General features: G+C 37.0%; 1 protein-coding gene across 10 annotated transcripts in view; it reads left to right on the top strand.

Annotated features, from left to right (window-relative positions):
- MYO3B (myosin IIIB) overlaps positions 1–24,811 on the top strand; it is a 237,898-nt gene that overhangs the window by 95,245 nt on the left and 117,842 nt on the right. For all 10 annotated transcript variants that reach the window (XM_071811054.1, XM_071811056.1, XM_071811057.1 and 7 more), the window contains exons 13-25: positions 742–858; positions 1,700–1,804; positions 4,052–4,135; positions 4,811–5,013; positions 5,378–5,476; positions 6,072–6,186; positions 6,580–6,706; positions 6,851–7,061; positions 8,345–8,492; positions 8,738–8,891; positions 10,815–10,903; positions 12,417–12,546; positions 24,649–24,728. In XM_071811054.1, the coding sequence (XP_071667155.1) occupies positions 742–858; positions 1,700–1,804; positions 4,052–4,135; positions 4,811–5,013; positions 5,378–5,476; positions 6,072–6,186; positions 6,580–6,706; positions 6,851–7,061; positions 8,345–8,492; positions 8,738–8,891; positions 10,815–10,903; positions 12,417–12,546; positions 24,649–24,728 (1,662 nt within the window). The remainder of the gene's footprint in view (positions 1–741; positions 859–1,699; positions 1,805–4,051; positions 4,136–4,810; positions 5,014–5,377; positions 5,477–6,071; positions 6,187–6,579; positions 6,707–6,850; positions 7,062–8,344; positions 8,493–8,737; positions 8,892–10,814; positions 10,904–12,416; positions 12,547–24,648; positions 24,729–24,811) is intronic.

The raw sequence follows: 24,811 nt of genomic DNA on the forward strand, positions 1-24,811 counted from the left end.
CTACTGTCATCACCTTGTTAATATCCTATATAGTGACATAAATGCAGTAGCAGTGAATCCTGTTACATGGAAGAATTTAATTATGAGTGATGCTAGTTTAAATTATTTTGTGAATTTCCAAAAATGTGAAATTTAGTCATGAAGATCTGGATTCAAGTGATTTTTCCTGAAATTGATGATTTTATATAGAGTAATACAGTCTCTCCATCTCCTGTATAAAAAGTCATAAAATAATATGAGTTGCATATTTCACTGTATCACCTATATGCAGAGTATCTGTAAAATTTTGGTTTGTTGATCCTTAAATGGCATACCAGTGAAAAAAAGACAAGACTAAATTGTGCTAGTGTCCTGTTTAAAACAGTCTCTTACTACTACTTCAAATTTAGTCCTTGAAAAATTATTATCTTTGTTTCATGGTCAAATAAAAAATTAAATGTAAATGTAGTATGAAGTGCAGCAATAGTGTGCACAGCCGTTTTCTCTTCAGAAAGTTTGCTTCTCAGGCTGGTATAACAAAATACGTACTAATATGGGAATAAGAGTTGCAATTTAACTTTCTTTTATGGCATTAGCAAGAATTCTGAAAATATATGTTTTGTTTTGTGGTATTGGCATTTGAAAAATAATTATGAAACCTTACAATAAGTATTTCTTAGTCAGTGTTCTCAGTATATTTACAAAAATCTTCCTAACTGGTAAAATACTGTTTAACTGTCAAACTTTTTGTAATCTTCTCAGGATACAATTATTCATCAGCTTCAGAAACGCTATGCCGACTTACAAATTTATACTTACGTTGGAGACATTTTAATAGCCTTAAACCCCTTCCAGAATCTCAGCATTTATTCTCCCCAGGTAAGAGAGATTCCAAGCTGTGGACAGTTCTCACTTTACATTTTATATTAACACCACTGGCTAAAATACCTAAGTGAAGTTGGAAGCTAGAAGCACAGGCTAAACCCCAGCCATTTCTTCTTCCAGAAAAGTGTAGCTGTGAATATGGTCTCATTTGACTTCATTCCTTTCTGCCTGATAGCACAAAGTCCACAGGTGGAATGAAGTTTGCCCCAGCCACAGCTGTGCCTCTTGTCTGGCATTTAGGGCTTTTTTTCTGAGAAACAGAAGATGGTCATATGAACCTCCTTATGCTGAGGCTGTTGCTTCCTGATGAATTGCCCTGACTACTGGGTTATTACACATCCTGTGCCATCAGTTGCTGCTTAAAAGAAACAACTGATTCAAATGCTGTAAAGATAAAGGCAGCTTAATTCCTTACAAATATGAAGGGAGGGAAAGCCATAAATCTTAGTCTTCATAGGTACCTAAATTAGGGTTACAGGTAGAGGGGCCAGATTTCAGAATAACTGTTATCTTTGAAGTTTCTTTTGTATAGGCCGGGTATTTCCTTGATTGAATACTTGTGTTTAAAATTCTTTTCCTTTTGGTACAGTTTTCTTCACTGTCTTGTATGGGAAACATCAGAGGGCATTTTAGGGGTTGTAATTTGCATTCTGGAAGTTGGGCAGTGCAAAGAATTACCACTCTTCTTCCACGTGATTCAGAGGAAATTCGCTGGTAAATCAGGCAACTATCTTCTCTTGAACAAGCAGAAGACAGTCACTACCCTCTTTTCGGTTCTTAATTATGTAGCTAAGTTGCATATTTTGACTATTGTGCATTCTTTTTTTAAATCTAGTTTTCCAAGCTTTACCATGGTGTGAAGCGTTCATCAAATCCCCCCCACATATTTGCCTCTGCGGATGCTGCCTACCAAAGTATGGTTACGTTCAGCAAAGATCAGGTAAGAATCTGTTCATGTTGGTTTAGATTTCATATTAATTTTACTGCCACTATTCTATGTGGCTATGGCTAATATTCTCTTATTTTGTATTTTGGGAGTTTTTGTTCTTTAAGCCTTTTATTCCTACATCGGGAAAAGCTCAGCAGAAATCTATAATAGTTTTCTGAGTTCTGAAGAGGACACAGTGATATAAAGTGGTCAAATAAGATAGTAGGGTTACCCAGCCAATATCGTTTCCTGGACACCCATGAAGTCCTGGTAGTTCACACCAGCTGTATAGTGTTGCTGCATGTTCTGATTCCAGCCTGTCTTGCACTAGGTATTGTAATAATTTACACCTGTGTAATATAGGATGGTGTCAATGCCATAGTTGATTAACAGAGTTTGAACCGCTATTCAATTACCTAAAGACACTGTCAAGCAATGGATAATCAATTCCTTTAAACAGAAATCACAAAACATAGGAACTATTAACTAATTTAGTAAAATATATTAAGGGTAGGTCTAATATAAATGTAATAAGGACACAAATCGAATTATGTAGCAATCATTTTAATGAGAAAGAAATGACATATTGTAGAAGCTAAATTTCTTTTCATTACATTCTTAAAATGGTAACTTTGTACTTTCTAATTTGATGTACTGTAGGTACATTAATATTGAGGGCTAATAATTATTTTTATTTCTAAAATCCTCCTGATTTTACCCTGCACATCACGCAATAATTCATGTAAAATGCTTTTTTAAAATCAGAAAAACAGAATAAAATAATAAAAACCTGCAATCAGAAAATACCAAGCAAAGATGACAAATAAAAGGGCCATTGAAGATGAAAAAGGGAGTTCTGTTGAGTATGTGGAAGTACACTGGCCTGAGAGATGGGGAGTACTTCTGTAATGGCTTATACGCACTTTGATGGTACTCACGTAGAATAAGTTATGTGAGAACTTGTTATATGGGGAAGAAAATCGGTTTTGACATCAGCCCGTCAGGCTACCTTTGTACATCTTTAGTATTATGTATTTCATAGCCTTTTAAGAAGTAATTTGCATTTAGATCTAAATCAGTTGCTTGATTTCTGTTTGCAAAGGGTTACAGGAGCATGTTTCTCTCCATTACCTGGCTAATGTTATATTGGTTCTTCAGGTAAAGGTGCATTAGCTAAACACTGCAGCCAGATCAAAAATGTATTGATTCTGTTTGTTTTATCCATTGAGCCTTCCTTTGTATAATATTTTAGGAACTTGTATCTTCTCCAAGCCAAAAATGTTGTATGTTCACAGTATGATGCAAATAATATTCAAGTGTTTGCATAAAAAACACATGACTCTATGGTTTAATTATATGTCATTTGACACTGTACCTTCAGTAGACTAACATTTGTACTGGTGCTCCATAGAACACATGAAAAAATAGGAAAACAATAAATGCTGTTAGAATTTTTACTTGCTATGACCCGAAGCGTTCATGCTTCCATGTTCAACTGTGAACTGGCCGTCAAGGTGTACTGGTCTTCTACTTCCATCTCATCCATGAAACATAGGAGCAGAGACGAGGACACCAAGTAATTTAGACCTTTCTAGCTGACCCTCAAGTCTGAAGCCATTTGGAGAGCCTATAAAATACCGCGTGTTAAGTACTGCTGACTCAGAAAGAAGATGGATATGTTCTCCCAGAATCATCCAACGAACAGATGCATATTATTCTCAAATGTTTAGATACCAGTTTGCTGTTCTAGCTTGAATATCATCATCACCTACAGAATAGCCTCTCTACACAGCAGCAACTATTAAAGATGATTTTTAAAGCCAGGAGCAGACTTTTGGTCAGCTGTACCTTGTGTTTCATGTTAATTCATATGAAGTCAGTGCAGTGAGCTCTCAAATCTACTGTTATGTCACTTCAGCTGAGCTGTGGCAATTTTCTGAGTTTTAAGCATTTGAAACAAGCCACATATGTGCATAGCATGTGTTCGCCTTTAGACGTGGTCACTTGTTAATATCTCTTAGCCCTTCACACATGTGCATATTGCTGTCAGGCATTGTGAAATGCATTTTAGTAATCTAGGGAAAAAATATTATACAGAGCCTTTGCTGATCTTTACTTTCAGAAGTAAGTTGCAGGAGTTACATCTTAAAGTATATTGTTGTTTTGGTACTAAACATTAAATAACAGATAGGAGCAGTAATAGCTGCAATTGGCTGTGTGGAGAGCTGTGCCCTTAACTGTTTTGTTTTGTTTGTTCAGTGCATTGTCATCAGTGGAGAAAGTGGTGCTGGAAAGACAGAAAGTGCCCATCTGATTGTCCAACATTTGACCTTCTTAGGAAAGGTATTTCTCAGCCAATCATGTAAAACTATGAACAAATCCTCCCGACCCCGCTCTCAATTTCCACTTTATTTAATCTTTAATACTTAATGCTGTTCATGTGAATTGTCCCAGTTGAGTTAGGGATGAAGTAATCATGCACGTGAGTGTATTGAAGTAAGATACTAGAGTATGACCCACACCAAACCATTAAATATTTTTTTAAAGAGAAGGTGTTAGATCCCACTCCCTGTAGTTTATTTACAGTGTTTATCACATATACTGTTGTTCATTTATACAATGAGGAATGACAGATCTTTCTATGGCTCTAATCCTAGAAGGTCTTACACATTTACATGTTATGAGTAATGTTATTATACAAAATGATGGGAAAATCAGATGTAAGGTTAACCTTAAGTAGACACGTTTAGTTTTTAATTGTTTTGATACTCTAACTAATTGTGTGACACCTCAGAGGCAGAACAATTGCAGAGAAAGAAGAATGTATTTTGTCCTGCCTGTGGGAGACTTCGTCATCGGTTTGTTGGCTCTGTTGTTGTATAAGTAAAGAAGTTAATGCAGTATCTAAGTCTATACAAGCATGAGAAAGGGATGCTATGCTTCTAAAAGCAAGAATTGGATTGTGGGTAAACAATACATTTTTTAATGATCCTTCTGATCTGTATCTGTTCTGTCAAGGCCAATAACCGGGCTTTGCGTGAGAAAATTCTTCAGGTAAATCCTCTGGTTGAAGCATTTGGAAATGCCTGCACTGCCATCAATGACAACTCAAGTCGCTTTGGAAAATATCTGGAAATGATGTTTACACCCACAGGAGCTGTAATGGGGGCAAAGATTTCCGAATATCTACTTGAAAAATCAAGGGTCATAAAACAAGCTGTGTAGGTATATTAATTATTTGTCCTTTGACATTTATATAATGTTAATATTCTATTTAATTCCCAGAAATTCTTTATTTTAAGTGCTTTTGTGTCTTCTGCTAAAGCAGTGATCCTTTGTACAGTGCTATGACAACAAGAATAGTCAGTTAGGTTCTTTTGGAGTAGAAACCTGAGCTGCTCCATTCTTGGGATCAATATTATGGTTTTCTGTGTTCCATTGTTGCTGATCCTACACCATTAAAACAAGTGGGAGATTTGCTACCTACTTGCTTGAGCTCATGATAAGAATTTCTACTTTTATATTGTACAAGATGCCACAAGAATAAACACGTGTGCGTTAAAAGGATACTATTTTTTTTTCCAGGGGAGAGAAAAATTTCCACATATTTTATTACATTTATGCTGGCCTTTATCATCAGAAGAAACTTTCTGAATATAGACTTCCTGATAAAAAGCCTCCTAGGTAACTATCACTCACTTGTTTTAACTGCTCGTTGTAATTAGCTATTGATCAGTTCTTGCTTTCAGTATGATGCCTTCAAATCTCTCTTAATCCTTCTCCATCCCTTAAGGATCTTTTTTAATCCTCCCAAGGAAAGAAGGAGATGGACAATAAGGTATTACTGTATTTGTTTGAAAATTTGAACTATTTAAAGAGGAAGAGTAAGAATCAACCTTCTTGTTACGTAGATATTCTGTTTTACTTCCAAATCAAGACAATCAACTTATGATTTCCTACTGTAATACTTCAGTAAGAACCTGGAATATGCTTTGGAATTGTTTTTTAGTTGATGTTTGTACTTTGGATGCATCTGATCTTTATTGAGTGAGGGGCTGTGTGTAAAATATTGGTAATGTTATAATAGATTTTAGCACAGAGTAAGGAAAAGTTAGTGCAACAGAAACAAAAACTTCTTATGAATTGGCACCAAAGTATATAATTAGAAGATATTGAAATAAATGTTCTTTCCGGTTACTGAGGTACTTGCATTGAAATCACTGGAGGTTGTACTGACGTATCTGCTAGTGTGGTGCTTTCTTTTTCCCACTCTATTTAGATATATTGATAATGAAACTGGAAGAGTAATGCATGATATTGTTACTAAAGATTCCTACGGAAGACAATTTGAAGCTATTCAGCATTGCTTTAGAATTATAGGATTCACTGACGAGGTAAGAAATCCAGCTGCTAAACCATTATTGACCCTCTTTATAAAAATCACCTCCAGTGCTGCCTGTGCACAGGTTGCTGTTTGGTTTTGTGAACACACACCTGTGCCACAGAATCTCTCTTATGACAGAAGTGAACTGTGAAAGCAAAACCAGACACTCAGAAGCCAAGACCAGCCTGAGGTTTCAATTGATGCTCAGGCAAGTCTGTTCACAATTCTGTATCACACTGTTTTCTGTGTCAGTGGGAGCTTACTTCAATTTGTAGAACTTGGCCTCAGAGCAAGCTACAATCTTTAATAGCCACTCCAGTGCCCACCTTTTTGTTTCATAGCTTAAATATGATCTGTATATCTAATTGAATTCCTTAAAATTGCTTCTTGTTGTCTTTTACAGGAAGTGTACTCAGTGTACAGAATTCTGACTGGAATCTTAAATACTGGAAATATTGAGTTTGCTGCCATTTCTTCACAACACCAAACAGATAAAAGTGAGATTCCCAATCCTGAAGCCTTAGATAATGGTAAATACATTTTAACATTGTCAGTTCTCCAAATGCAATTTGACTGGGTTTGTGAGAATCTCTAATGTGTGGTAACAGTCGGGCAATGCTGGTGTTTTCCACTGCATAATCACAGTCCTGTATCTTTTTTCCACTGTCTTTTAGCTGCAGCACTACTAAGTATTGGGTCAGAAGAACTTCAAGAGGCCCTAACCTCCCACTGTGTTGTAACACGAGGGGAGACTATTATCCGAACAAACACTGTGGACAAAGCAGCTGACGTGCGAGATGCCATGTCTAAAGCACTTTATGGCCGGCTCTTCAGCTGGATCGTAAATCGTATTAATACGCTGCTTCAGCCAGATAAAAATATATGGCAAGTTACACATCACTGAATCATGTGTATTTACCGTACATATGTCTTTGATGGGTTTATCCATTTGTATATTTTTGAATTTGCAGAAAGGGTGCTGTGTTTATTTTGGCTAAGGCTTCAAAATGGCTTTCATGCTGTGATACTGAATTCTGTTTCCAGGACATTAACCCCAACATTTTCAAAGAGCCGAGTGGAATTAGGTACTGAAGTCAATGGAAATTGAGGAGTTAAAGTGCTGTACAATTCTTAAAAAAGGTGCCTCTTATGCAGTGAACATTAAAATCATACCAAAAGCTGATAAATAATTGGGCTACACTGAAAAACTGTAGTATGTATTCACAGTCTTTACAGTCCTTCTGCTTTTGTAAGCTAGTAATAAATACAGATCTTGGATTATTATTGTACTTCTACTTGAGATGTAAGTGAAGATTTTTTAATTTTTCATGATTACAGAAGCATTCACAGTGTGAATTAGTATTATTTCATTGTCAGGTACTGATCTGGCTGCTTTGCTCTTTTCAAGCAGCTGTAGAGATTTTTAGAAAAAGGAGAACACCTTAGGTCAGGGGTGTCAAACACATTTTCATCAGGGGGGCCCATCAGCCTCACAGTTGCCTTCAAAGGGCCAGATGTAATTTCAGGACTGTATAAATGTAGGAGTAGTTACATTTATTCGGTCCTAAAATTACATTTGGCCCTTTGAAGGCAACCGCGAGACTGATGGGGCCCCCTGGTGAAACGGAGTTTGACATCCCTGCCTTAGGTGACATGAAAACACCTCTGACCTGAGATCTCTACTTGACCTTTCACTGTATCATATAGATATGTCCTCATCCACATGTGCAGTTTTAGTCGTGACTGTGGCATGAGTAGCCAGCAAATGGGCTCTTAACAGTCCAGCCTGTAGCAGCAGCAGCTGTGGTAATTGCCCTTCTGACTAACTGTAGCAAAAACATACTGTAAAACCTTGACACCATTTGTCTGTCAGGAGGAGCAGACAATATTTGGCATCTGCCTATTGAAACTTCTTGTTTTAATGTGGCTGCTAAGTGTCTGTTACTATGTACCTGTGATTCTCCTGCCATCTTCATGGAAATTTGGAAGAAGCAAGTCGAAAACAAGAGCATTGATAGTGCTGAACAAATGCACAAGTTGCCTTACATTCAAATACACTTTCTCCTCTGTTTTTGCAGCAGATTGAATAAATTATGCAATCTTAGTTACCGTTTTGTTTTTAACTTGGTGTTGCCCATGATGAATTTTGTTTCTGTTTTCACATGCAGCAATGCTGAAAATGGGATGAATGTTGGGATACTAGACATATTTGGATTTGAGAACTTTGCAAGAAATTCCTTTGAACAGCTGTGCATAAATATTGCTAATGAACAGATCCAGTTTTATTTCAGTCAACATATCTTTGCACTTGAGCAGGTAAATTCAACTCAGATGAGGTCTAGTTGAATCAGACGTCCTGAACCATAGATCATATTCAGGAGTATCTTATAAACTATAAAATGAATATGTAATTTAAATGCAAGATAATGACATCTTTCAGTTGAAGTTTTATGAATAATGTTCTTGCGGCCTATGGAGTATTGCTGTGCATCTTCAAAGTCCTAATGGCGATGTTGCTTTTACTGATTCAGTATTAACATTGTGCTGTGTTGACTTTGTAGATGGAATATCAAAGTGAGGGAATTGATGCTATTACAGTGGAGTACGAGGACAATCGTCCACTTCTAGATATGTTCCTCCAGAAACCCATGGGTCTCCTTTCTCTGCTAGATGAAGAAAGTCGATTTCCTCAGGCAACAAGTCTGACTTTAGTTGGTATGTGTGAACAAAATTTCTGGGAAATAACAAATAGATTTTGAGAGAGCAGAATGACATCTTTACTAGCCTAGTTGTTCTGCTGAAGCAGTGCCATTTCATTTGACATTTTAAGTATGTTTTTCATTGTGCTTCATAATTTTTCTCTGCTTTCTGTTTCCTGTTCCTTTTGTATTGCAAAAATTATCTTAGATATCAGGTGTCAAGGGCTTTTTGTCTTTCCAGTGTTACAAGGAAATAGCCTGTGGCTTGTCTCTATATGTGAGGTACGTCAAGCAGCATTTATTCCCATTTACTGAAGGAAAGACGGAGACATAGTAGAATCTTCTGTCTAGGACCACCTTGTGAGCAACATTAGTGCTGAGAGTAAAATTTAGATCTCCCAGGCTTCTAGGCCCATGTTTATCCAATTAGAAAATAGTGCTTCACTCCAGATTATCTCATCATAAATAGAAAGTGCATGTTATTTCTGGTGTGCCATCTGGCTGAATATTTCCCTTACTTCATGCATATTTTATGTATATTTTAACAAATCTTGGTGCCAACTTTAGAACATGCATTGCATGCCATGTTTAAAAGTGTTGTCTTGCTGTTAGTTACTACATTTTCCCCCATAATAAGAGACAGAGAGTTCCAGTTCTTTCAGTGGAATGTGTAGCAGAGACCCAAACTGATAGTCAGAGAGAAATAACAGCTGCCTGTTAAATTGTGTGATATATGTACAAGATTTTTCACTTCTGCTAAGTTGAAACTTGAATTTAGTTCACAGATAGAATGAATGCTGTGGTTTCATTCCAGTCTTCATTTGTGTACAAAAGCTGTGTGCTTCCCTGTGGGTCCTATAAATCTGTTATTACTGAATATTGAACTTACACTTTCACAGAGGCACTTTCCTTGGTCCAGTGCTGATCAGCCTTACCACTGATCTGTACACAGTACAGCAGGACCCCTCAAGGAGACAGCAAAGTGGGATATTTTGTCCTCTACAGGTGTGCCAGACAATCATTAATTCCACAACCCTTCTCCCCTGTCGTCCCCCCACCAAAATTCCAGACTTTGTTCTTTTTGCTTTAAATACAAGCTTGATTAAATGTTAATAGAAAGAAAAACTTTATAAAAAATATTAGTTGATTCTAACTTTGGAAAAACAAAAATTTATAATATTTTCTGACCCAGAAACATGGCAGAGAATTTAATCAATTGATTCTGGCCTTATGTCTCCAGTGCTTGTTCAGATAAAGGAATATAATAGTAAGTTTTACAGTATCAGGACTAATTTCATTACGAGATATTAAAGGGCATAAAATACATTTTTCTTAGAAAGTGGTGTTTCTTTTTCTGTTGGCTCTTTAGAGGTAGAGCCTCTTTAGAAAATGTTTTAGATAGAAACCTTGTTTTCTGTAGAAGTCCAAAGTTAAATGAGAGATAGTCCCAGCCTGAAGGCATTAGCATATACTTAAAGTATGCACAAAGCTAAATGAATGGGGAAAGGAAAACAGGGAAAATACAAATAATAGGCATTTAAGCAAGTGAGATATATGCACAGCTTTGAATGTATGCAGTTGAAATAAACCCATGCCAAACCCTACATACACATATAAGCAAGTTCATAGCAAAATATGAGAACTTGTCATACCTCCTCATTGGCCTCTGTTATTTTATGGTTTTCCGTGCACAAAGCTATCTGAAAACAGTGGGATTGGAAAGTTGTACTGGGCTAGTTTAGAATGAGCTGTTCCATTCAGAAGCTGCAGCTTGGAAGAAAGCACAGAGACGCTGGCACACAACTCTGTGGGCAATCTGATAATAAATGTGTTTATAGTAGTTCTGCCTTCTTGAGCAGCAAACTGTCCCTAAATGGAATAAAGATTTTACTTAGTCACTCTTAAGTCGCTTATATCTATATCTCTTCTCAATGTCTAGATAAATTTGAAGATAACTTACGATGCAAATACTTCTGGAGACCGAAAGGAGTAGAACTGTCATTTGGTATTCAACACTATGCTGGAAAGGTAAAGTCATGTGATTTTTAGTTAGGTCAAATAACAACGATATGGTCATTATTTATTTCATCCAAATCTTCTGCTGTATAGTGGTGTGTTTTTTTTTCATTTTAAGAAAAAAAAACTATAAAGTTTATGGACACTTGAATCCACAATAAAATTTTCATGTGTAGTAGTCCATTTTTTAGAACCTATCCTTAGGGCTCTTTCACAAATTGTGTAGACAGTAACCACATTTTATTCTGAGAGAAATCTGGCTCCAGAAACACCGTTTTCTACAATCATTTCAAAGGAGCAACTCTCTGGATCCAGAGCAGGCTACACAATGGTTAACATTGTGTGAATGGCACAGTAGTTCTGTGTGTGGCTGTATATAAGTATACAGATAAAATGCAATGTAAACTAACATCTGTCATTAAACTTAAAATGCTATAGAGAGCCTTGGAAAGTCTGGAGCTAGCGAGCACAGATGTTTTCTTGTGCTCTCCGGCACCTAAGTTCTTCTGTTCTCAGCAGTTCACATATTATTTTATATGGAGAATAACAGTCCAGTTGTTTCACGTAACATGAGCTTTGCTTGTGATTTCAAGTCCAAATATTTGTTTATAAAGAAAATCAAAATGAGATAGCCATGTTTTATATAGTTATCAATGAAGTCTCATCTCTGGCTCATCATTAGACTCCAGAATTTTATTATATATTCTAGCCAACTTTGTCCAGCTTTCTGGCTTGTTAAGAATAACTGTAAAATTTCACACAGGTTTTGTAAATTCTTGGTACCCAAATTACCAAGTCATAAAAACACTACTGGCCAGTTCTCTGTTGCAGACAATCAGTTTCTGTGTAAACTAATGGACTCCAGTGGAATTAGACTAGAGAAGAATATTGCAGGTCTAAAAAATTACTGCAATTTAAAAATAAATTAAAAGTTAAGCAAAATTAACTGATTCTTATATGAATACAAATAGCCAGGCATTAATTTATAATAAAGACAATTCGAATAATAGAAATAGGTGAATGTTTTGTTTTCCTACTATCATTTTCAAAGCAGTGAGAAGCCCATTTAATGTACCCAGATGTGCAACTTACTCCTGTTCCTCCAACAGTCTAGTTATAGATCATAATTTCAGTGCAGACAACAAATAGATTATGAGCACCGGAGAACCATTTCTTATTTTACATGTAAACTGTCATCTTAAGCTTCAATGAGGTATCTCTATTATATTGCATCATGCATACCATATTTTGACATGACAAAGCATAATACAGCATGATTTAAGCCATTTAACCCAATTTGATGTGCAGTGACATGCTGTGAATATGAGTGCTATTTATAGCCAGTTCACATTCTGAGGACACTGCTGTAACTGCACACTTTTAAGTACTTTGCAAATAATTCATTGGCTTATCAGAGCCAAACTTACGGCCTGCTTGGTCATCTTGACGATTGACATTTTAAAGAACACAGCAGTTTTTGAGTAACCCTTTTTGGCAACTTTCCTTGTGCTGTTTCCCATGCTAGGTATTATATGATGCCTGCGCATTTCTTGAGAAGAACAGAGACACTCTTCCTGCTGACATAGTGGTGGTGTTGCGAACTTCAGAGAACAAACTTCTTCAGCAGCTGTTTTCTAGCCCGTTAACAAAAACAGGTATTTTCTGCAGAGCTCTGCTAACTTTGCAACCCCTTCAGCTACCTATTACTGGACTACCCCTCTTCAAACTATGATTTTAGAGGTCCCTGAGAGGTGAGGACCCGATCAGGAATCTGCTTCTCCTTTCAGCTGTGACAGGCCTAGATGGAGGGGGATATACTTTAAGATGGAGTGGGGTTGGTTTGTGCCCAAGTGGGGAACAAAGAATCTTTGTATCTACTTCTGACATTTGAGTCTGTGTTAAAGTGGTAAGAATGACTCTTTTACTCATGCTGGATGGATCAAGCAAAACCAAAAAGAAAGCTCCCATCTGATCAAATGTGCCTCCACACCCCTCTTTACTGGCCGTTTAATAATTTGGAGCTATTGTCAAAGTGAAACATTGTCACAGTTATTAGTCCAAATTATCGTAAATATTATACTTTGGATTTTATTGCTATTTTAAAAACAGCATGCTGATGTAATCATGTGAACTCATCTTCTTCTGGCTTTTTAGAGATATACTTAGTGGCAGCAGCACTGAACTTGGGTATTTTGCCCAAGATGCATAAAAGGTTCAGTAAGAAGATACAACTCATTGCAGTAATTTATAGTTACCATGTTGCTGTATTTTCACTTTTCAGTTTTATCTCTTCCACTCCTTCCTTGTTTCGTATTTACATGAATTTCTGCTTTCCGCCTCCCATTGTAGAACTTTTATCATTCCATGAGGAGCACACAGCAAGTTGAGTGTTGTCTACATTTCTGTTGAGCCAGTACAGGACATCCTGTTAAAAAATTTGTTATGCATACGCTCCTCTGCATGGTATTACAAGAATGGCTTAAAACTCTTATGTCATTTTTATTTTTTAAAAGTCTTTGTGATTTTGCTCTATTTTTTCCAGCTGTCTAATATAATTGGCACTCACATCCTGTGTTGAGGCCTCTGTATTCTAAAATCAGATTGTTGCCAGGTTTAGTTTTGGCAGCTTGCAAGATAAATGAAAGGTTTGGCTGAGAACAGAAGGTATCGCTGGCTCTGCTCTGTGAAGAAAGATAATGCTGTTCTCTTTAACTTTCTACAAAGAGGCTTTTGTAAACAAAAGAATAGTGACTATGTAAATGTCCCATCATACTCTGTCCTTGCCTCTTAGTCCTCTTCCTTCCATCCAACATGTGCTTCATTCCTAAAGCAAAATAAAAAAATACAGATTAAGATTCATAATCTTGATACAATTTTCTCCAGTTTTTTGTAGATTACTGACTGATGTGAAAGTTAATAATTTACATGGAAGCCATATTGCATCTCTCCAGGTAACCCTGACTTGAAATGAGCCTTCTGCCAGTATCTCTGGTGTTTTGTTTGAAGATGAGTGACAGCACATTCTCACATCTGCTTGCAACTAGCTGTGGAATTTGCAGCGTAGGTTTTTGCCAAGCAGCAATCTCCAATATGTGTAACAGTCGCTAGGTGGTGCTATCCCAGAAGCAAGACGGAATTTGAGCCTTGTAACATGGGCCTGACAGTTGCTGAAAGCATAGTTCTTAAATACCAGTAAGAACAAAAAGTTGCCTTTCCCACCCTGAGACGATCCTCTGTTTGAAGTATATTTATATAACCGTCATGTCTTCCACTGTCAAAAACTTAGCAGCAGCAAGAAAATAAATATTAAAAAGACTAAATTCTTTTACTAATTTAAGAACATGCTAATCCCTGTAATTTATCAAATATACTTATCCGCTCTTAACAATTGCTTCCATTTCACAGTAGCAGACTGTGTAGTTTAAAGGGCCAGAAATTAAGAGCAGGACGTTAAATATACATTTGTAATAGTAATTTACGGTTAAGAGAGTGCACAATTACTGATATGAGACACCAGAACTTAAATGTTCTGGCATTAATTTTGTAGAGTGTACAGCACATTTTGTCATCTTTTAGTGGAAACTTGTCATGTTTGGCACATTTTGGAATCTGCACTTTCTAGGGACCTTTAACCTCAAAACTGGTTTAGCCTACCAGTTCTCCCAATTACTTCCGTATTTGTCACATTTTGTTTTCTATAGATACAGCATCTTGTGATGAGAATTTTGTATATTCTCAAATTAAAGATTAAACTTACTCCGGATACAAGACAGAAGTAGCACATTCAGATCTAATACATTCCTGATTGGCTCCAGTTTTGGTTTATCACTGTTACAGCTAAAGCATCAGAGAGAAAAAGAATCATGTGATCTCCCTTGTAAGAGAAGATGGCTCTAATCGGAAAAATTGAGAGTCTTGGTACATTCACCAGTGGCCTCAGTGAGGAGTCAGACCATTTGACTTACTGTCCTGATATTCAAGAATTTTTGCAGCATCACCTTTAAGTTGCTTGGGCAAAGCACCACTGGGGCTGAGACCACAGCTCCCTATTCCACTTTTTCTCTCTCTCACCTTATGTTCCCTAGCTGACCAGATCATGCTGGTGGGACAGAGAGGTGTGCCAGAGGGACTTCATCTTCTCGGAAAAGCTGCACGATTCTCTACTCTTGAAACACAACTTCTGCAGACTTTTTTTCCCCTTCCACAGCTCACAGACCTTTAGAGCTTTTGTCAGGGTTGCTCTGCTCTGCCTGAGGTCCTTGCTGCAGAGAGAGGGGAGAGTTGCCACCTGAAGGGAAGAAGAAGGGGAAATCCTTCAGCCTTCCCACCACCAGAGCAGAGAGGCTGTGGAAACATCACTGTCCTAGCTCCGAAGGTCTGTAGGGGCTGGGCGTGGCTGCATAGAATCAACACAGGGCTGGGTACCATTGCTGCTACAGCAACATCTTGTCTAATAATTTTGGTAGCACTGCGTATTGCTCACACATTCAGTGTGTGTATAGTAGTATATGATCCATTGCTAGTAAACACTCCTTGTTCATGGTGCCTTCACTGAAGAGTTCAGATAGTGATGTTTGAACAAGGCTTTTGTTGTTGTTGTTCAAAATAGGAGGAAAATTTGTTCAAATCCACTTTAATTACAATTAGCCTGCTTAAAGATCATTTACCCTCCTCAGTATTGATTTTTAGTCTGTGCTCTTTGTGGCTTTGAGTCTTCAGCCCTACTTACAACCATAAGACAAAAAGTCATTTTAAAGAATGTATGCCTCATGTGAAAAAAATACAAACAACTGATGGACCGTGTGCTGAAAGAGAATATGAAAAAATGCTTCAGGGCTTCTTTATGCCCACTAAATAACGGAAGAACTAGGGCCTTTTGCAAAATCACTTTAAAGAACTGCTTTTCACCACTCCTTGGTGACCGGAGTACTATCTCAATATTAATTTGTCTTTAACTTTGATAGCAGCTGATTCCTCAGGAACATTCAGAAACTGAAGGAAACAAATGGATTTTCTTGCATTTCAGTCCCATGAACAGATACTACTGGGCACAGCATGAAATCTTGATGAGTTGAAATCATAGGTGTTTTGACATTGTTTTCAGTGGGACCATGTTTTGACCTGTCATGTTTGTTGCTGCACACTCATACTGAGCAAAAGCCCTTCCTCAAGCAACAACCACTGGTGGGTCTCTTGGCTTCCTGTGTGTCATGCACTGAAATGTAACATATTTCCATTCGGGCTTAGTGGATTTTTTCTCTTAATTCCACGCATCACAACAGTGCAGAAGACTCAAAATACATCTTAATTTTACTAATTTATCCTACAACAAAATATTTTTATAATGGTACTTTTGTGTTAGTATTTTCACCTCTAAGAGCATAATTATAATCTCTCTACTTAAAGATGAATCAGAATTTATATTTTATAAGAATTTGGGTCAACTTAATGGAAGCTATATATTTTCACTCAGGGCACAAGGCTTTCCTACTTCTAACTGGTCCATATGTTAAAAGCATGTAAAAGTTAATAGTTTTTGCTTTGCTGCCAGTGTGTTGTGTGCAAAGAGCAGCTTTAAACCACAGCTGTGCTGCGTAAAAATTGTGAACTTTGCTGGGTTGCAGATGTGGGACATCAGTAAACTAAATTAAATGTAGCTTAAATGAGTTTGAAAGGTAGAATGTTGGATTACTTTTTATTTAGTTTTTCAGTTGAACATTTTACAGTTCAGTGTTTCTTTTTCTTCACATCGTAAGATTTTGCATGATAGGACAAACGCAGTACACAGATACTCACTAGGCTTGCTAGCAGTAGGATACAAACCATGCCCTAAAATAGCCCTAGAAATGGAACTCATCCAGAAACAGAACCATCTATCAGATCAAAGTTAAGGTCACAGTCCTGCTAAAGCTTTGTATGAGACATAACAATTATTTACAGTTGAGAATAACTCCCTATAAATAAAGAGTGCCAGTGAATCTCTGAAATTGCACGTGGCAGTAAGCACAACAGCTGAGAAGGGTCACATTAGATTTATCATGTTTGTGTTTGGTGAGGGGTGTTGCCCAAGCAGAAGTCCACTGTTTTTAATATGTGACTTCACAGACTACATTGTACTGAAACTGGACAAAGGGCGTAGGTTTTGGGGTTTTTTTGTCTCCAAGTGCTTGCAAATTGAATCCTAAAAGAAGTACAAGTGGGCAGGCTTAGGAACAGATCTTGATGAGCTTACTGATTTGATTCATAATAGGCCATTCTCTACAGAACATATCTGGAGTTTTATTTTTCTTGACCTTTCTCTCAGTAGAGTTGAGATACCTTTTCAATGTTCATGTTTCTAGCCTAACTTCTCAACTCTATAATGAACATTATCTCACAGTAGAGAACAAAAATTAATCTTCACCCTTGATTGTATACTAATTAAATGCAAAATGTGTTGATATTGAAGAAGCAAAAGATGTATTACACGGAATATGTTACTGGTTTTAATATTAACTAGTAGACTGTGGGATCTCACCGTGCAGCATATAGAGAATTTACGTAGAGCAATATTTAGAGAACATTATACAGTAGTTGTTTTAATGAGTAGTTTACTAGACAATTTCTAAAGGCACCATGTGCTGTAAGGTCAAATTGTGTCAAAGATGCTTGGTGCATCACTGGAAGCATTCAGCAGCTCTCAAGATCAAATCCTAGAAGAGTAATTATTTTTAAATTTGCTAATAAGTTTGTAGAGCAGATTCATTTGTTGAGTATTCAGATAACCTTGCTGATTTGAATATCTATAATGTTTTTTGATGTGTCCTTTACAAAGAACATGCTTGTATTTCCTGCTCTTGCAAAATAATTGCATTATGGGTTAACATATCTAAGAAATGAGTGTGGTTGGTGGAAAACAAACCTCGGAGTCTCTGTATTTGTTTCAGAGTATTTAGTACTCTGTGTGTGCTGTCTTAGTATGATTTTGTACTTTGTTTTATCCATTTTATAAATTCCTTCACCCTACCATGAACTGTAAAGGTCAGTACTTTAGTAAACCAGCATTATCTTTTCTCTTTTTATTTGACTTTGCCTTACTTATGCCAACTGGATTTGCATTGTCATGGGAGAGCTTATAACTGAACTGCCTGGGCAGCAGGTGACAGTGTGTGTCAAAGACAGAAAATGCATTTGTGGATGTTTGTATGAATGGGTATTTGTTTCAGTAAGTGTGGAGATACAAATATAAACAAGAATAATGTTTTAAATTAGCACAAAAGTAACAGTTTTTGTGCTGTCTGTGATAGCATATGGAAGTGCTGAGATCCAGAGGAGCAAACATTTAGCTAAGAAGCTTTTGAGACTTGATTAAGTTAGTAGTCAACATCATTAATGCCTAGATTTCAAACATGGAGAGGCCTTGGACTTTCATGAAGTTTTGTAATGATGGTTCATACTAAATTAAGACTTTAAAAAGACAGGTCTTCTCCTGAAGAGTCAAAACCTGGGTTTGATACTGTTTTTATCCTGTCTAGCTTAGGGTCTGAAAACACTGATAAGACTGATAGTCATAGTGAGGTCAGAGAAAGTGTTCCTCCATTTTGTTCTATGTACTTTCAGTGATATCCAGTGATATCTTTATACCTGAATTTTTACCACGGAATTAATTGGGAATCTTCACTAGCTTTAGTAGGATTTTGGTCAGACTGTTTACGTGGGGAACAGCTTCAGCACCAGGTATTAAATGATGGAATATATACCAGAGCATGTTTTATACATTGTATGGAGGAGGTACATACTTTGAAAATACCAACAGTAGGCTGGAAATCATGGTTCTTGACTTGTTCTGGGTTTCCTGCTTATTCACTGTTCTTGTAGAAAATTGTTTTGGCCTCAGGTTAAACTGAGTACTGTGAAGCTTAATTAGTGGTTGAGGACAGTCCTGTGATCATCAGAAACAAGATGCTGATGTGTGAGCTACCAGAACGCTTGCTCCTGGTTCATGTTGGTGAGGGTGCATAGATAAAATGCTAAGATAACTACCATGTTCTTCATAATCAAACTTTTTCTTTTCTAGATAAAGCATATATGAAGGCTGGGGGTGGGGGGGCAGGGAGGCGGGGAGGGCAGGGGACAGAATCTTACATAACATTCAAGAGAAAGGATGTTAATTACATAAAACGATGAGGGAGGCCAGGACTGAATCAGCGTGCGTGGTAACAGTATTTTCAACCTGTGTATGTTTTTAGAAGTATTCTTCCACATACCTCTGGAAGAAGAAATAAATTTGTTGTCTGTCTTGAACAGAGGTAATCAGAATAAGGCAGTTTTTGTTAATGCTGAAAATTAATGGAGAATTCCTCAACAATGAAATCTTCACAGAAAATTCACCTCTCTAGTTTTCTTCTAATGTCAGTTACAGATGTGGTACGGGAACCAGGGCCATCTGCTGGGGCAACAGAAAACTTTGGGCTGACGGTGAGGTGCGTTGCTAACGACACAGACTGCAGCGTTCTGTACTATCTGCTGTTGCCCAGACATTCCAAGATTTGTTGCCCTGAGCAGATTACGTACAACAGCATCAAATTGTACAAAAACAAAGATGCGGATAGAAGTTGCTAGGGACCATATCTGAAAGAAATTACTTATGTCTTCTGACAACACATAAATCATAAAAAGCTGAGCCACTTTGTTCCGTAATGCAGCAGCTGGGAGACTGACCAGATCGGGCTGTGGCCAGCCTGTCAGTCAGCTGCCAGCCAGTCGGTCACATCTCCAGCTAGCCAGGCTGCAGACTTGACTGAAGAAAACGATGAACTTCAAGCAGTAGAAAACCCCAGCATTGTTAACACTATAACTTGTAATTGCCTGTAATGTTTCAGAAAATGTCTTAATTTCTATGAACACAGTCCCAGTTGAGTAAATGGCTGCACGTCTGATTCAATTCAGCTAGAAAATTGGGCACGTTGCTTAAAGTAGCCATTAATACTCAAGGTTGTGTTTTAAAAATATCTTGGGCACTGCCACTGACTAATTATATACTATAATCTCTTCTTTACTAGATAAGGGTAAAAGTTAAGACCTTTCTTACTGAGATCATACATTTATACATTTTGGAATGTAGTAGGCAAGTTGACCTTCATTTCATCTCTATGCTACTGTCAGTGTTCTACTATGCTTGCATTCTACAAGAAACCTACTGAACTACTGTGTTAAAACAATATTTAAACATAGGAGTGATGATGCTTGTAAGCAAAGTTTTATTTGTTGCTGTAAACTTCACCCTATGTGTTTGCACTGACTTCAAGTGTGTCTTACCAATGAGGGAAGTGACCACTGAAGTTATCTGCAATGTCTGCAGTAGAAGGCCTAGCAGCACTGAATTTACTCTTGGGTTCTCCAATCCGAGTCTAGCAATGTAAAGCTTTCAAGTATCTGTAAATACGATGTGTCTTCTTCATGCTAATAAGATTAAAGAAACCTTTATTCTAATTGAGAATCAGGATCAGAATTTTTCAGTTCACTATGGCATAGACTTTTCATTTCAAGTAATCTGGGCCGGAAAGTGCATAATTTTTGCTCCTGAGGCAATTGCTTGTAATTAGGTTATTCCCAGGTGAGCATTACTGTTACTAAGTTTTCGTGGTTATCAGATTCTGTTCTGTAATATGGATCTGATTTTTGGAAATACTATTTCTCATTTTTTATTTATTTATTCTGAATAGGAAGTAAAGTGATTCTCTTTTCAAAGTAAGAAGCAGTGGAAGTGTGTCTGCTTTGATAGTTGTGTTCTACAGGCAGTATTTTTGTAAATGTATTCTTGGGTAAAATGTGTAGTGTATGAGAAAATTGGATTCTTAGGATTTTAGTGCCCAAGATTAGCTTAAATGACTTCAGTGACTCAAAAGAATAGAGTTTTGATATTCAGTGACCAGATTCAAATTAGTACCCAATAAAAAAAAAAGTACATTTATTCATTTATAGTTGAGCTAAGAAAAGCTTAGTCTTACAGTAGCAAAAGATGAAAATGCATTATGGAGATAAGCAGTCAACTTCCTTAGGCTAGATAAAATGTACTGAAAGGCAAGACGGAGAAGAATCTGTGTATGTCAAAGACATTGTCTGATTCTGTACCTCTTCTGGGGTGCGAGTGCTTAGCTGTGATTAGAAGTGGTGTCAATGAACTATGAATGCAGTGTAGACTGTATCTACATGGTGTTTCAAGTAACCCATCTTTATCTGAACCAGAAGCATGAAAGAAATTAATAAAAAATATGAGGATAAGAGCTTGTACTCTGTCCTCTGTATAAGAGTAATATCCCTGGTACAGCTTGTACAGTAAGGTGACATTGTCATTAGGCTCACTCCCTGTAAGTCATTTGCACTTCACAAACTAAACGTTGTATCAAAGCTTAATGTCATTCTTGCCTGCCATGCTGTTACGTTAGGAGGAGTGATCTATTGCAGTCTTAACCAAAATGAGGTTATAAACACATTGCTAATATTACTAGTATTTGCTTGATACTACTTATAGAACCCATCACCTAATAATAATGAAGGACTGACAAACCATAAGTAGCATCAGAACATCCAGCCAGAGTATAGTTTTCCCAATGAGTGTGGGAAGTCAAAGGCTGGACAAGTCATTAATGTGACCAGATAATGCAGTGAGTAAGTGTCAGGGATGCAAGTGAGAAGGCAGGAATGCTGACTAGTCCTTTCTTAGATCTAGAGACCACTGCCAAACTTCAGCCTGAAAAAAAAGACAACCCAGTTCTTCTTTCTAAGCTGTGTAAATACTTGAAATAGTTTCAAAATGTCTCCTGCTTGACTTTGCATAGTAGAAGAGATAAGGTACTTGGACAGTATGGTCTTTCTCACCTGGCTGAAATGAGACATCAGTGAAGAATATGTTTGCAGAAATGCGAGATCTCCTATGGAGTTGGATTTTAATATAGGTAGTGTGTTATTTAAGTCTACATTTTCTCTAAAGTGTTGACCATATAATAGGTATGAAGCTTGACTTGTGAAAGGCACAGTGCAATCTTTTAACCTTTAACCAGTTTAACCTTTCAAGGGACCCATGGCAGTTTTAACTGGCTATGTTATTATCTAAAAACGTTTGTTCTTCAAATATTGATGTTCTTCTCAAAGTGGAACAACATTTAATTATTTTTCATGTGTAAAGTAATAAATGACCTTGTAAATGAAAATTGAATGCAGGGACAGGTACCAAATGTTTACTGAGTATAAACACCATGCTAACTCTGGATTAAACATTATGTAGACTAGTTTTTAGACCACGGTTGTTCTATTTATTAGTTTTCATGGCTTAGACATGTTAAAGATAGGTAGATATTCTCCTGAACATGAACTACTTGAGATGACCAATTCATGAACTTTTATTGAAGTATCATTTTGTGTTTGATCTGGAAAAGAAAATCTTAACAACATTTTGCATGGATTTCATCTGATGCTACAATTCAGCAGCTAGTAGTTACATAGGAATTCACTTGACACATGAAACAAGCACTGATAAGAATTCATTTCTAGAAGGAAGTAACAAATGAACAACATCCCAGTATGTATTTAATTTTTTTAAGTAGGATCTGACCACTGGTTATTTTGTTTTGGTTTGTTTGTTTGCAAAGTATTTATAAAGATTTTTGATTAATAAAAATGTTTGTTTATTTGCTTGGTTTGCGAGACCAGAGATGTTAATTATAGTTTCAGTTTTGCATGAGGAACTAAGGGAGAGGTCAGGGATATTAATTTTGAATCCTAGAAACCTAATGCCAGCAGTGAGTGTGGTGAACCATGAGCAACTATCTTACCATTCTAACTTTTATTTGGTTATCAGAGTTTTGTAATTTTTATAAAATGCAACAAATTTTTAGTAATTTTTAAAATTCTGATTTAAATTTCTTCCTTCTCCCAACTCTCCTCTTTTATCATCAGTTCTCCTGTACAAGGCTTTCACACTTTAGAATTACTGATTTGAAGCCTAGCTAAAAACAACCTTTCCAGGTTGTCTGCTTTATCCAAAAAAGGCACAAAATAGTAATTTCTAACATAGAAAAATATCAAAATTGCAGCAAAGAAAACAATAAATTCACTAGCTACTTGCTCACTAAAATCCTCTTTTTAACCTTAGAGATATACATGTATATACTGTTTGTACCAGGTGTGTATATAGAGACACAAGATTTTGAAAAGAGAGTTGAAGTTCACATTAACGTACACATTACAGCCTAAAGCCGTTTCTGGATACGCGGACATACCTTGTGTTCTGCACCGTGACTGAGACTGTCAGGTAACACGTGCTGTTCCATCTGGAAGTGAAATGCCAGTTTTGCAGCATTGTGTCAATCCCAGTGCCAGCAGCCTAAAAGAAAAATACTTTTTAAAATTAATACAGACTGTTTGAATTGCTCCAAAGAAAGTCATGACTGTGTTTGAGTGCTGGCCCCCAGACTGTTTTCAGGTGATTGATATTTTTCTCGTTTGGAGAAAAGTAAGAGCAAGAGTTCCTTGCAGTGTTATGTGGACACTGGGTTTGCTCTGCTCCCTTACAGAATAATTACCAACGATTTAGTGTTCTCGGTTTTCGTTTTTCCCATCCTGCCTCTTTACTAGTTATGTAATCTATAGTTTAGAAAAACTCTGAAGACTGTTTAGAGTTACTGACTTTCTGTAAAGCAAACAGCTTTACTGGAATTGATGCAAACAAGGCACTTAGCATCTGAAAGAAGTGTTAACACTTTATTTACATTTAAATTAAAATGGACACTTATTTATGTGTTCTGGTTCTGAAAGGTGTGTGGTACATCTGCAGAGGCCTATTGTTTATTCATGCCGTAAATCCTTTGAAATGTGTTAAAATGCTTCCCACTCATTATAAAAATCCTGCCACCCATGGATTAGGGCTTTGATGTCACCAATCCTGCTTCAAAGGGTTCTTTCAATGCTATTAATCACAGTTTAGCCTCTGAAGATATAGCCAGAGAAAACATTTGGACATCTTGTGCTAGACTTGCTAAAACTTTGAAATATACAGAGTGTCTTGCATATGCACGGTCCCATATCACTTCCTCTCCGAGCCTTTTTTTTTAAAAGCTATTTTGTGATGACTTTGGCTTTCTACAAGTACAGAGGAAAAAGTTTAGGACACGTCATACTGTACGTTTTTAAAAGGCACTTGTCTTTCAGTCTTTCAGACACCACAATATGTTTTTGCCTGAGGAATTGAGTCAGTCTTTAAAAACGCGAAGTGACAATAAGATTGGGGACTAAGCAGGCCTATATGTCAAAAGGTCAAAAAAAGATACTGTCTTATCATTTTCTCATCTCTTTCATTAGTTTTGGGCTTAAGATGTTGTTCAAACACTTCAGGATCCGCATGATTTCATAGAAACAAGATTGTTTCTGCTGTCTTCTTCTCTTTTAAATCTCTCAGTGAGTCAGAGAGAAATTCATTGGTAGTGATTGAGCTGTATGCCTTTGTGCTGTCCTTGTTTTCATCAGCTCAGTAGCTAAGGTCAGTGACATACCACCTTATCACTGACTTTTTCCTCCCTTTTAAATCAACACTGCACTCTGTCATGCCCGTGCTGAATGTACTGCAGGCACAATTGGTAATGAGTGGGGTGTGGAAGAAGTGTGGTCGTGTCTGCTATTTTTAGTACCATTATACAAGCTTATTTTCCACCATATAATTTTTTTCCCTGCTAAGCTTCTTGAACAGTTTTTGCAGTATATATTTCTTTCTTTTTGAACAGGTAACTTGGCACAGGCAAGAACCAGAGTGACAGCAGCATCCAGGTCTTTGCCTCCACAGCTCAGTGCTGGGCGTATCAAGGTTAGTAGTGTTCCCTTTGAAGACAGGCAATTGTTCTTATAAAATTACAGCAAGAATATGGACACGATGCTTAGCTGATGTGG

The sequence above is a fragment of the Patagioenas fasciata genome, chromosome 7, assembly GCF_037038585.1.
Source record: "Patagioenas fasciata isolate bPatFas1 chromosome 7, bPatFas1.hap1, whole genome shotgun sequence".
Classification (NCBI taxonomy): Eukaryota; Metazoa; Chordata; class Aves; order Columbiformes; family Columbidae; genus Patagioenas; species Patagioenas fasciata.